Source organism: Bombina bombina, chromosome 6, assembly GCF_027579735.1.
Source record: "Bombina bombina isolate aBomBom1 chromosome 6, aBomBom1.pri, whole genome shotgun sequence".
In the NCBI taxonomy this organism is placed as follows: domain Eukaryota; kingdom Metazoa; phylum Chordata; class Amphibia; order Anura; family Bombinatoridae; genus Bombina; species Bombina bombina.
This window is the reverse complement of record NC_069504.1, coordinates 740120516-740134252: the sequence shown is the minus strand read 5'-3', so window position 1 is coordinate 740134252 and position 13737 is coordinate 740120516. Positions and strand designations below refer to the sequence as shown.

The 13737-nt window shown below is 41.7% G+C and overlaps 1 protein-coding gene across 2 annotated transcripts in view; it reads left to right on the top strand.

Annotated features, from left to right (window-relative positions):
• The window catches only part of PEBP4 (phosphatidylethanolamine binding protein 4), a 594014-nt gene that overhangs the window by 30605 nt on the left and 549672 nt on the right, over positions 1 to 13737 (top strand). For both annotated transcript variants that reach the window (XM_053717977.1, XM_053717978.1), the window contains one exon: positions 4763 to 4877. In XM_053717977.1, the coding sequence (XP_053573952.1) occupies positions 4763 to 4877 (115 nt within the window). The remainder of the gene's footprint in view (positions 1 to 4762; positions 4878 to 13737) is intronic.

Genomic DNA, 13737 nt, shown 5'->3' with positions numbered 1-13737 from the left:
AGCTTTGTATTCAAGGGTGTCCATCACCACCACTGCATCCCCTCTTATCGGCAGGGCGTATCACGATGATTGATTATCCTGTAGGGTCTTTAGTACTCATCGTTCTTCCATCGTGAGGTTGTCATTAAATCTCGTAGATGGTTTTTGTCGTAATTTGTTGTTAGATAGTTGGTGACTGCTATTGATGGTTGGATTGTTGGAGATGGGGTCAAAATTCCTTTGGTTCTAAACTGGCCCTAATGGTCGATTCATTGCGAAAGTGTTCCTTAATCTTAGGTTTCCAACCATAGCTCTAAACATCTATATACATATTGAAGTCATTCTTTTTTGTAAAAGAAACAAATGACAGTCCTTTGTTGAGCAAGGCTCTCCAGCTGCATTGAGCTGGCGGGAACTGATGTTAAACACTATGCTCACCCTCTTCTTTGCATTGGAGGGCGGCGGGGCAGTGCCCCCCCCTCCGTGTATGTGGCCTGGGCCTCGGCCTAAAAAAGGATTTGACATAGGATGTGCTGCCAGAGGGTGGTAGGGGCTACATGCCTTCACTTTAATTTTCCACTGTTGTTGTCCTCTCCCACCCCTGAGCGTGTCATTACACCTCTAAAGTTGGTTTCATCTCCTCCTGTGAATGCTTCGTGGTCAGGAACTCTCGCCTGAGCTCGTATCAATCGTATTGATTGCTTTTTTTAGGCAAACCTTCTTTCCCTCCTGGGGCAAAATGTCCTCCTCTCATACTGGTGTCATGCCAATCATGGCTGTCCAGGTGGCTAAAACCAAGTGATGAATAAACAGTGTGTTTATACTATGTAAACAGTATCCTAAATATCTGTGTTAACTTGCTTCAAAAATGCCTACTGGCAATTATTAATGTTATAAATATATCTATCCCATGGCTTCTAGGTGATCTAAACAAAATAGAGTTTAAACAAAAATAAGAGGAAAATTACATAAATAAAGCACAATCAGCTCCCCTTCTCAGATAGAGCCTTCCCAAAGGTCTGCTCAACCAATCACCACCTTAGCAAGGCCACACACCCCTCACTCATGTCCAATCATATGTACAAGTGTTTTGTTATTAACCACCATGCAGAGTTATGCCCCCTAACCCGTTTGTTTATATCACATCATCATGTCTGAGGGGCAGCTCATTCTGCTCTTCTAGGCATCTTACTACTATATCTCTCTATTCTTATAATATTAGAGCGATCCTCATCTCTTCTAAGCCCTCCCGGGGGCGTGACTATTAGCCGTGCTGACAGAGAGCACAACAAACACCATTTCATCGGTTTAAATATGCAGAGGTCCTGCTTCATACATATCGTACTCATATCACTGTCCCTCTCATCCTTGCCTAAAGCACTACGCAAACCTGCGTGAATCCCAGCGGCCACTCTGTGCTACCTAATCACAACATGTGGGCTCGGCTGTCAAATGGCCAGTCAATCACGAACCATCCACTCCTAGGAAATGCTCAGGATCCACTGTTAGTGTGTTGATATTGGTACCGCCCCATGTGGGCGTGGCCTGAACATGCAACAGCTCCTATCAATATAGAAAAATCACCATGTATACACTCCTAGTGTCAGACAAAATATATATATCGGTTCACCCTTGTCCTCCACTACTTGCCCATACCAGTCAAAGCTGCTGCTGAATAAAGATGCAAGTTGCTTAGTGACATAATGTATACTTGTTCTATCTTTACTGTACATGAAGCATGTGAAAAATCATAAAATATCTCATAACCAAATAATAAAAGGAAGCATGTGAACCTAACTTTGTGGGCTTCTTCATTCGCATTGTATTCACATTTGGAGTGCACCCAGGGCAACGTGGACTGTTTGGGCCTCTCAACCTTACCAGGAGTGCTACTACCTCTGCTTACATTATTTATATATAAATATATATATATATATATATATATAATCTCCTTACTGTCTCCATGGAAGTGCCAAATATATTACAATATTAGCAGCAGTCTCAACAGGCTGGGTATACTTAGCTCAAAGTGAAATGTTCACATAAAACACCATAAAATTCACCAGTGTTCTAACAGATTAGCCAATTCCTCAGAGTAGCCAATTCAGTCACTTCTGGTGACGTGGAATCAGCTGTGTGACCGCAAATTCCTTCACTACGCATGCGCTCCACCGCGTCACTGCATTCTCCAGTTCATCACCACATTCCAATCACTGCAACTCTGTCAGATCAGTCAAGTCTGATAAAAAATTGACTCGGTGCGCATGCCTTCCACGACAGACAGTAAATCTCAACAATGGAACTGCTTGCTAACCACACACATATATACGATGCACTGTAATATCCTTATCTACACTTTTTTTTTTGCCTCTGCGAGGGGGGGGGGGGTTAAGGGGTGCGCTCTGCTGATTCTCTGGCATCCACCCCAAGTGAACCTTGGGGAATTAGGTTTACAAGGCTTTGCCCCTTGAACCCCCCAGGCAGAAGCAAAAAAAGATAGTAGAAGATGGGGGATTACAGTGCATTGTATATATGTTTGATGCAGTGACTCTATGAAGCGCATGCACACTGAGGGTATTTGAAGTCACACAGCTGATTCCACGTCACCGGAAGTGACCGAATTGGCTAATCTGAGGAGCTGGCTGATCTGCTAGATCACCAGTGTTCTGTCTAAATCTGTGACAAGACGATTGCGTTCCTGAGCGCACACTTCAGCGGTTGGAAAATCTGACTGAACAGCTGAGCCTTTCATCGGATTTTGCAACCACAACGTGCACATGCTGGTCGCAGAATCCGACAGAACAAACTGCCTGTCGGATTGTGTGTTAGTTGCTTGTTTAATGGTGGTCTGATTGTTATTGATACCCCCTATAATGTCTGCAACTACAACTATAGGGCACAGTGAGACTCCAAATACTGACAATAAAATGTTTATTTTTGCGTTAACATCGGGTCAACTTGTACCGACCCATCTGCCAGAGAAGATGCAGCTAACTTCTTATACAACCCCTGGACTAAGGCAGAAAACAGAAGTGATCATGATGTTAAGAATACTGGTGTATGAGATTGCTACACTGTAACAAAGTATGCATCTGTGGCACAATGAGCAGCAAATAGAAAAAAATAACTGAAGAATGTAGTGCGGTGCTAAAGTTACTTTTGAACTACAAGTCCCATGGTGCTTGCCTCCTCTTACTATTCTCTCAAGGATTGATGTCTTCATTTTAGTTTAAATCCCTACCAGTGTTGTCCATTCTCCATTATTGATCAGATTTGTATAAGAATGCAGAATGTGGTGATGTGGTTCTGTGCATGCATAGTCAAGGCATTTGCGCTCAAACAGCTGATTATACGTCACCCGGAAGTGAGCAGTCCTGCATTCTTATGAGGTCCAGGAAAACTTTAGAACACCGGGGTTCTGTCAAACTCCAAGAAATCAACTCCAAGATTACGTCACTTCCGGTGACTCTTTCATTTTTCACTATTTGTTTTTGCCTCTGTCTGTGGGTCGCACCGCCAAAACCTCTGGCATCCACCCCAATTGAACCTTGGGGAATGAGGTTTACAAGGGGCTTCACCCCCCTTGAACCCCACAGGCAGAGGGCAAAATAGATAGTGAAGATAGGTGATATACAGCGCCCATCTGATTGGCCTGTGTCTCCGTGAGGGACAGGATGCACAACCAATCAGATGTATGGAGTCACCAGAAGTGACCGTAATCTTGGAGTTTTCGACGTCTTGGAGTTTTTGATATAACACTGGCAACGAGCTAAGCCAGCACCTCAGCAGTCACATGACTTGATCCTCCAATGCCAACTCATGTGTAACCCCAATATCATAAGACTGTGTTCTTTAGCATTAGAGGATAACGTTTTTTGTGACTGCTGAGGTGCTGGCATAGCTCGCTTCTCGTGAATTGAATGGTGTTTCATGTGAACATTTCACTTTGAGCTAAGTATAAGCAGTGTGTTGAGGACCGCTGCTAATTACAAGCGGTACTGTTCTGAACTAAGCTAATAATGTACCGTATTTGGCACTTCCATGGAGACAGTAAAGATCAAATACTCCGTTAACCATTTTGTGTATGGAACAGTGGCTTGCTATGCTGCTATAATGCAGTGATACAGATAAGCAGGATTTTAGCTGCTTGGTTTATTCTTCCTGCACTGAACTGGCCAATTCCTCCTGTATAATTGTATTATTATGGTGCACTGTATTGGTACAGCCACATGATACCGGATAACATAGATCCCCACGTTCTGAATGCATTATATATATTTGCAGCTGCATTTTAGACACATGACCGGTCCTAATTTTATTTTGAAACTTTTCTTTTCTTTTTGTTTTCTTTAGTGGAGGGTTTTTATATGAATTATTTCCTATGTGTGATGCGTTGATGCTGCTATATAGTATACTGTGAGTCCTTTTTGCATTTTCTTTCAGATATTAATAAATTTATTTTTCTACTTAAAAAAAAAAAGAGTGCTAAATAAAGTCCATGGCTTTCTTGGGTGGGTTTATTGTGATCGATTAGTCTTTCTCTTTATTCCTAGTTCATATGTGTATGTAATGCCTATGACACCCCACACACAATGATGTGGTGGAGTATCCAAGCCATTTTGTAGTAAACAATATGAAAGTTTTAAATATAGGTTTGGATTATACAGAGAAAAATATAGGATTATGCAATTATATGGGAAGCAACACAATTATATGCAGATATTATGTTGATCAATAACTTTTCACGCATTTGTCTCACCATATCTCTTTTTTTTTTCCACAGACATGAGAGGTCTATGGTTCATCTTCTGGGGTCTATCTCTGATTCCCTTTTCCTTCACAAACCATTCTGAATGTGACTATCAGACTCTTATTGGAGAAGATGCAGATTTTTGTAGGTAGGTGATACATCAACCTCCCTTTCTGAGTTATGATACGATTAGAGTTTAACAAAGCCAGTCCGAATCTCCAGCAATGTAGTGTGGAACGTCTGAGGCAATGCTTGACAAATTTGTACATAATTTAGAAACTAGCCTAAGACAAGCATTTTTGCAGACCTGACAACTTTGAAAATAAGAAATATTAATTTTGGAAAATTTGTGATCCTTCCTTCAAGAGAAATGATATTTAAATTATGGAAATCCAGTAATACACCCATATTTAAGGCTTTATTAAATTGAATAGATTATTTCAAGTAACTTGAATTAAAATGTTAGATAAAAGCCAGAACTTAATAAAGGAACATTTATTATTAGAAAAGGAGTCACCGTGCATTAATTAATAAAATATAATTTTTTTTTAACAAACAAGTTGTTTTATTATTATTATACTTTATTTATATAGCACCAACATATTCCGCAGCGCTGTCCAGCGGTACAAATTGTTTAAATAAAACAATGATACAAGAATTGAAAGAGACGAGACAAAATCTGACAAACACATACATTAGGAGTTGAAGGTCCTATTCCCGTGGGAATGTACAATCTAGATGGATAGTGAAAAACAGGAGCTGAGGACTGCAATGGTGAAAATGTTGTTAATACAGAGTTAGATAAGGGTGGTAGGCTGTCTTTAGGGAGCATTTAAAAGAAGGCAGATTAGGGTAAAGGTCTGACAGCACGAGGGAGAGCAATCCAGAGGGTTGGTGCCGCACGAGAGAAGTTCTGCAGTCTAGCATGGGACGGGGGTGATAATCGAAGATGCAAGGAGCAGATCATTGTTGGATCTGAGTGGGCGAGTTGGAGTATATTTGTTGATTAGTAAGGAGAGCTAGTGGGAAGCGGCATTGGTAAGGGCTTTGTAGGTAAGGGTGAAAATTTTGAATTTTATTCTGCTGAGAATGGGGAGCCAGTGAAGGGACTCTCAGAGTGGTGCCACAGATACAGAGCGACAGGAAAGGTTGATTAGCCTGGCATTTAGGATGGGATAGAAGGGTGGAGGCAGGAGGAAGGCCAATGGGTAAGTTATTGCAGTAGTCAAGTCGGGAAATTACAAGGGAGTGGATTAATTGCTTTGTAGTGTCAGCGCTCAGAAACGGGCGCATTTTGGAAATATTGGGTAGGTTGTAGCTGCAGGATGAAAAGAGCAATTGAATGTGGGGGATTAAGGACAGGTTGGAGTCAAGTGTAACTCCAATGCAGCTGACTTTGGGTGATGGGGAGATGGTGATGTCATTGACGGTTATATAGAGTTAGAAATTGGAGGGGAGCGTAGATGGGGATTATAAGGAGCTCAGTCTTGAATGTCCATCCAGGAATAGATGCCAGATAAGCAGTCACTGAAGTGAGAAAGGACAGAGGAAGAAAGAGCAAGGGTGGAGAGGTAGATCTGGGTGTCATCAGCATAGAGGTGATATTTGAAGCCATAGCTTTTGATAAGTTTACCCAGTGAAAAAGGTATAAATGAGAAGAGTAGAGGACCCAGGACAGAGCCTTGTGGTACTCCAACAGACAGAGGTAATTGAAGAGGAGGAGTCTCCAGGAAATGACACAGAAAGGGACCTGTTTGAAAGATAAGAGTTGATCCAAGAGAGCACTGTGTCACAGAGACCAAGAGAGCTGAGGGGCTGTAGTATAAGTATAGAGTAGTGGCCCTTGCTTTTTTTTATGTTTCATAAGGCTTTATTGAAAAATGTACAAAGATAGATTCAATGAAAAATACAAATAGTTACATATGCAACAGAGCTCTGTTATCTTATAAACATTAAACAATGACAGTTTCTTCTTTGCATTGGTTATATACAATGGGTTGCTAACAGATCTTGGTTATGGATTTGCTGATCATTGTACGTACAACTTTAACATGCATAAGATATTACATGAATGAGTGGTGGAACTTAACGTGAAAAAAGTAGTTGGTCCTGCAGAGAAAGGCGTATGTGTTTTGCTTGGGCAACGGAGGTGACCCTCTGACCAGTTTAAGAGAATGAGGTGCGGCTTCAAGTCTGTTGTTGAAATGGGATAGGCGGGTTTGGGATCAGGAGAGATGGAAAGGTGCTATTTGTGGGTGCGTCGGGTGTCGAGTTAAGGTATTCCTCCCATAGGAAGCAGATGGAATGGTAATCGTCTGTTCGTTTGTTGCGAGTATAATGATATTTCTCCAATTGGAGGAATTGGGAAGTTATTTCCCTCCAAACTTGGATAGATGGGAGATTGTGGCCTTTCCAATTTGTAGTGGCCGTTGCTTTTAGCAGAAAGAAGATCATTAGTAACCTTGGTCAGGGCCAAGTTTCCGTTGAGTGTTCGGGCAGAAACCAGATTGCAGGGGGTCAAGTAAGGAGTTGGAGGACAGGAAGAGAGTTAGGCAAACTTATTTCCAGGAGTTTTGATGTTAGTGGAAGCAATGATATGGGTCAGTAGTTTGCAGCAGAATAAGGGTCAAGGGAGGGGGTTTTGAGTAAGGGAGTGACCGTTGCATGTTTGAAAGAAGATGGGAATGTATTGGTAGAAAGGAATAGTTTGAAGATGTGAGTAGGAGCAGGAGTGAGGGTAGAAGACAGAGAAAGTATTAGCTAGGAAGGGATAGGGTTGAGAGCGCAGGTAGTGAGGCGTGAGGAAGACAATAAGGAACCCACTTCATTCTCAGTGGCTGGAGAGAAGGTACAGAGAGTGGAAAAGGGGGTGACTGAGGGTGGAGTTGGAAGATTGCAGGTTATTGTCGGGATGGTGCTTTGGATAGTATGTGTTTTGTTTAAAAAGTAGTCAGCCACGTCTTGAGCACTAAAGAAAGACTGATGTGGTGGTGCACACAATGCAAAACAGGTTTAAAATCAAAAGGGAGAAAATATTGCAGAACCTATAGCTTTACCTGAAGAATAGTCTCTGCTTCCAGGGAAATTAAATTGAAATTGGTCATTGGTTCCCATGCAGAATGAAAACATTTGGTTGAAATTACAGTTAAATACAGTTTGTTCTTTTTAGGTCAGTTTTCTGGCCAGGTGTCAGGGTACCAGGAACCGAGATGTAAAATGATAAATTAATCACACCTTTATTTAAAAATAACAAAAAAATATAACAAGTCCAAATGACAAGCCAGGAGTCAAAGCCAGAGCAGATAGTAAGACAAGGCAGGTCAGGAACCAAAGCGAGTAGTCAAATGAGCAGGGGTCAGGAATTCAAAGATCAGCGAAGCCAGGAACTAGCCAGGGACCAGGAACCAGAAGGGACGTCAAACAAGCCAGGTTATACACAGACAGGAAAAACAGGAACTGCAAAAAAGAGTGGTTTATCCCAGATATCCAAAATGTATAAAACGGCTTTATTTCTGTCAAATTAAAATAACGACGTGTTGCACCCCAAAAAGAGAGGAGAAAGGTTTTACGCGTTTCGGCTTTGGCACTCACAGAGAGACAACTCAAGGGCAATGGCAAACAGGACTGAGGCAGTTAAATAGGGAGCGATGACATCTTCATTCTGGGACTGCTGCCTGTCTCTCTGATGATGTTCTCCAGTTTGGGTAGAAGAGGGAGCCTGGGATTAGGGAGCAGCGTTACACACTCTGCAACAGGCAAGGAGAAAAGACAGGTGAGTCAAAATGGCAGCCAAGATAAAAAGCAGCAAATAACTATTGAAGTCAGGGTAAAACCCTGACACCAAGCCTATTTCAGAGTGGGCAAGAAAGTAACCACCACCACCCTTTTATGGCAGTCATAAAACTCTGAAACCCTGGCTGAAAATGATAGAACAACATATAACTCTATGTTATGTATATCCAGTACATCTACCCCGATAAGCTATCCCCCGTGACACCATTTATGTGATTAACCATGTCTTACAATATACTAGACTGCCACCTCTGATTGACCTTAGAACAGTGCCTTGATAGATAAACATTTTTTTTTTCATCACACTCATTTTTTATTTGAGGATTGTTACAGGCATACATACATTATAAAACAATAAAACTGGATAAAAATGAGAATAGATACATCATAGTACCACATATTTCCAGTACACATTACAAATTCCAGACAAGAGGTACAAAGACACGGTATGCAGCAGGTATGCCTAATTATCATTGTGCCTCCCTGATGACACACAAGGTCACTTTTGGGCCTCAATAGGAAATATCCACTCTATTAGAGGTCAGCTTCAGTAAAGGAGACTACTTTTGGATCTCTTTTGACAAACCTCATTTCTTTGGCAAGATGTACTGAGTCCACGGATTCATCCTAACTTGTGGATATTGTTCTTCCTGACAGCAAGTAGCAAAGAGAGCACCACAGCAGAGCTGTCTATATAGCTCCCCCCTTAACTCCACCCCCCAGTCATTCTCTTTGCTGGCTCTAAGCAGGAAGGGTAAAGAGAAGAGGTGTTAAACTGTTAGTTTTATTTATCTCAAATCAAGTGTTTGTTATTTTAAATGGTACCGGTGTTGTACTATTTACTCTCAGGCAGGACATAGATGAATATTTCTGCCTGGAGGATGATGATCTTAGCATTTGTAACTAAGGTCCACTGCTGTTCCCACAGAAGCTGAGGAGTACAGGAACAGTGTGAGGAACGGTTTCTTGCTATACAGCAATGAGGTATGTTCAGTCATATTTTCTGCAGAGACTGTGTTAACTCAGAAAGGCTGACAGTGTCCCCATTAGGGGAAGGGTAAGCAGTAATCCTAGTGTTTTTACTAGCTTGCATAAAGGGTTAATTTTTTGTGGGCACTCAGTTTGTTATTGAATTTGGGACAAACGTTTTTGTGTCTGGGAGTAACGTTTTCTGTTTTATGGGACATTTGCTTGAGGGTTCTTTGGGTTGATTATAACCCACATGACTTTCAGGCAGGGTTTGTTAGTTTTGTGTAGGCCCCAGCAACATCGAGTGAGATGGGCGGGGCCTACATTTACAAGCAGCAAGCAACTTCTCCTGAGGTCCTGATAGTCTTCTGAGGGACTAATTGAAGCTTTAAACCCCATATTATCGCTTCCTAAGGGCAGGTAGGGCCACAGCAGAGCTGTGGCAAGGTGCTTTAGGGTTTTTAACCGGTTTTAGACAATTATCAATCCGTTTTTTTCGTTTGCGGTTTCTATTGCTTTTTTACTTGTGGTGCAATCCTTCTAAAGCTTAGTGGGTACACTGTTAAAATTTCGGAGTTTTTGAAGCAATTTTAACCTGTTTTGCAGTTTGTGTATGCCTTTTTTTCTCTTAAAGGTACAGTACCGTTTTTGCCAATTGTGGTTTTTTTCATTAAATAAAGTGTTTTCCAAGCTTCCTTGCTTCATTACTAGCCTGTTAAACATGTCTGACACTGAGGAAACTCATTGTTCAATTTGTTAGAAGCCATTGTGGAACCCCCTCTAAGAACGTGTCCCAATTGTACTGATATGTCTATAAATTTGCAACAGCATATTTTGACTTATAAGAATTTGGCATTAAATGATTCTCAGACAGAAGGAAATCAGGTTTCGCCATCTAGTTCTCCCCCAAGTGTCACAACCAGTTACGCCCCGCACAAGCGATGCCAAGTACTTCTAGTGCATCTAATTCTTTCACCTTGCAAGATATGGCTTCAGTTTATGAATACTACCCTCACAGAGGTTTTATCCAAACTGCCAGGGTTGCAAGGGAAGCGCAGTAGCTCTGGGTTAAGAACTAATGCTGAGCCTTCTGACGCTTTAGTAGCCGTATCCGATATTCCCCTCACAATGTTCTGAGGTAGGGATGAGGGATTTGCTGTCTGAGGGAGAGATTTCTGATTCAGGAAAGATGTTCCCTCAGACAGATTCAGATATGACGCATTTAAATTTAAGCTAGAGCACCTCCGTTTATTGCTCAGGGAGGTTTTAGCTACTCTGGATGATTGTGACCCTATTGTCGTTCCAGAGAAATTGTGTAAAATGGACAAATATTTAGAGGTTCCTGTTTACACTGATGTGTTTCCGGTCCCTAAGAGGATTTCGGACATTGTTACTAAAGGAGTGGGATAGACCAGGTATTCTGTTCGCTTTCCCTCCTGTTTTAAGAAAATGTTCCCCCATTTCTGACACCATAAAGGACTCATTGCAGACGGTCCCTAAGGTGGAGGGAGCTATTTCTACTCTGGCTAAGCATACAACTATACCTATTGCAGACAGTTGTGCTTTCATTGATCCTATGGATAAAAAGTTAGAGGGTCTCCTAAAGAAAATTTTTGTCATCAGGGTTTTCTTCTTCAACCTATAGCTTGCATTGTTCCGGTAACCACTGCAGCTGCTTTTTGGTTTGAGGCTCTATAAGAGGCTCTTCAGATGGAGACCCCACTAGATGATATTTTGGACAGAATTAAGGCCCTTAAGTTGGCTAATTCTTTTATTACAGATGCCGCTTTTCATCTTGCTAAGTTAGCGGCAAAGAATTCAGGTTTTGCCATTTTAGCGCGAAGAGCGTTATGGCTTAAGTCCTGGTCAGCTGATGTGTCATCTAAATCTAAGCTTTTGACCATCCCTTTCAAAGGTAAGACCCTATTCAGGCCTGCACTGAAAGAGATCATTTCAGACATCACTGGAGGGAAGGGTCATGTCAAGATAAGTCAAATAAGACAAGGACCAAACGAAATAATTTTCGTTCCTTTCGAAACTTCAAGGGTGGTCCCACTTCCTCTTCCCCTGCTGCAAAGCAAGAGGGGAACTTTGCTCAATCCAAGCCAACCTGGAGACCTAACCAGACTTGGAACAAGGGTAAACAGGCCAAAAAGCCTGCTGCTGCCACTAAGACAGCATGAAGGGGTAGCCCCCGATCCGGGACCGGATCAAGTAGGGGGCAGACTTTCTCTCTTTGCTCAGGCCTGGGCAAGAGACGTTCAGGACTCTTGGGCCGTCGAAATTGTAACCCAGGGGTATCTCCTAGATTTCAAAGATTCTCCTCCAAGGTGGAGGTTCCATCTTTCTCAATTGTCTGTATACCAGACAAAAAGAGAGGCGTTCTTACGCTGTGTAGAAGACCTTTTTACCATGGGAGTGATCTGCCCAGTTCAGAAAACAGAACAAGGTTTCTACTCCAATCTGTTTGTGGTTCCCAAAAAAGAGTGAACCTTCAGACCAATTCTAGATCTCAAGATCCTAAACCAGTTCCTAAAAGTTCTATCCTTCAAGATGGAGACCATTCGGACTATTTTATCAATGATCCAGGACGGTCAATATATGACTACCGTGGATCTAAAGGATGCGTATCTACACATTCCTATCCACAAAGATCATCACCAGATCCTCAGGTTTGCCTTTCTGGACAGGCATTACCAGTTTGTGGCTCTTCCCTTCGGGTTGGCCATGGCGCCAAGAATCTTCACAAAGGTGCTAGGGTCCCTTCTGGTGGTCCTAAGGCCGAGGGGCATAGCAGTGGCGCCTTATCTAGACGACATCTTAATTCAAGCGTCGACTTTCCAATTTGCCAAGTCTCACACGGACTTAGTGTTGGACTTTCTAAGATCTCATGGGTGGAAGGTGAACGTGAAACAGAGTTCTCTTATTCCTCTCACAAGAGTTCCATTCCTGTGAACTCTGATAGATTCGGTGGACATGAAAATATATCTGTCAGGCTACAAATATAAAGTTAATGATGGAACACAATTCACAGATCTTAATTTATTAATAATTGTTTTGTTTCACTATTGTAAAGGAATATCACTATGGCTTAGTGATATTCTCACCTAATAGTGATAGTTTAGTTGTTTATTTTGCCACACCCCAGATTATGCAGTTAGGGTTAAGCAAATTTGAATAGGATTTGTAGAAATTGCTCTCAATATTAAGTTAGCTTTAGTTCTTAAGTTGCAGGTGTAGTAATGGTTCTATTAACTCTCAGAGTCTTATGCAGTGTAACACATAAATAGTTAACTAGTAACCAGGTTCTGTTAACAGTTATACATATGCTCATGCAGTATTGCTATTTTATCTGCAGAGATTACTTGTACCTTGTCTTGTCTTGTAGTGTGGCAGAGCTGTAATGAATGCACAGCCTGTTCTGTGGGAGTTCCAGTTTCACTGTGGAAGCTGTGTTGTTTATTAATCTGTAGTCAGGATGTTTCAATAAGGGTTAAAGCCAGATTTTCAGTGACAAGTTCTGTGGTAACTCTCCTTTAAATACAAACTACACAGTGAAAGTTCTCCAAGTAACAAAGCATTAGAACACATAAAATAATACTTGCAGTTTGGTTCAGGCAGTTCATTCAATTGATTGCATGTCAGCTCCTAAGTTAATGAACACTGCAGTTGTTTGGATGAATTCCAGTTAAAGTTGAACAAAGTATCAAAAAGTTCCTGTGAGGAAAAAAAGTTTAGAAAACAAGTTATTCAAAGTAGTTAGGCTCAGGTAAATAGGGTAGCCTTGTACTCCAAAATTACTAAGCAAAGATAATTGATTTGGGGTGGTTTTTAAAGGCAAGCTGCAAGTTTGTTGCTTGAAGGATTCCGCTGGGTCCTAGAAGGAGCTAGGTTCCTGACATGACCCCCCACTCAGGGCAACGGTCCCACAGTTGCTGGTCTGGGCCGATTTGGATTTCTGCGATGGACGAGAGTGACCAGCCGTTGAGCTCTAAGATTGGTTGCAGGTTCCCATGTGTCGTCATCAGCTGAATAATTTTTCCAGCGTACCAGATATTGTAATTCACCTCTATGGAACCTGGAATCCAGCAGGGAATGCACTTCATATTCGTCTGTATCCAGTGCCTGAGGAGGTGGTGGAAGAATGAGTTGAGAGTGACGAGTGGCTCTGTATGGTTTCAATAGTGACACATGAAATGTGGGGTGGACCTTAATACTATCAGGTAATTTAAGAGTCATTGCATTTT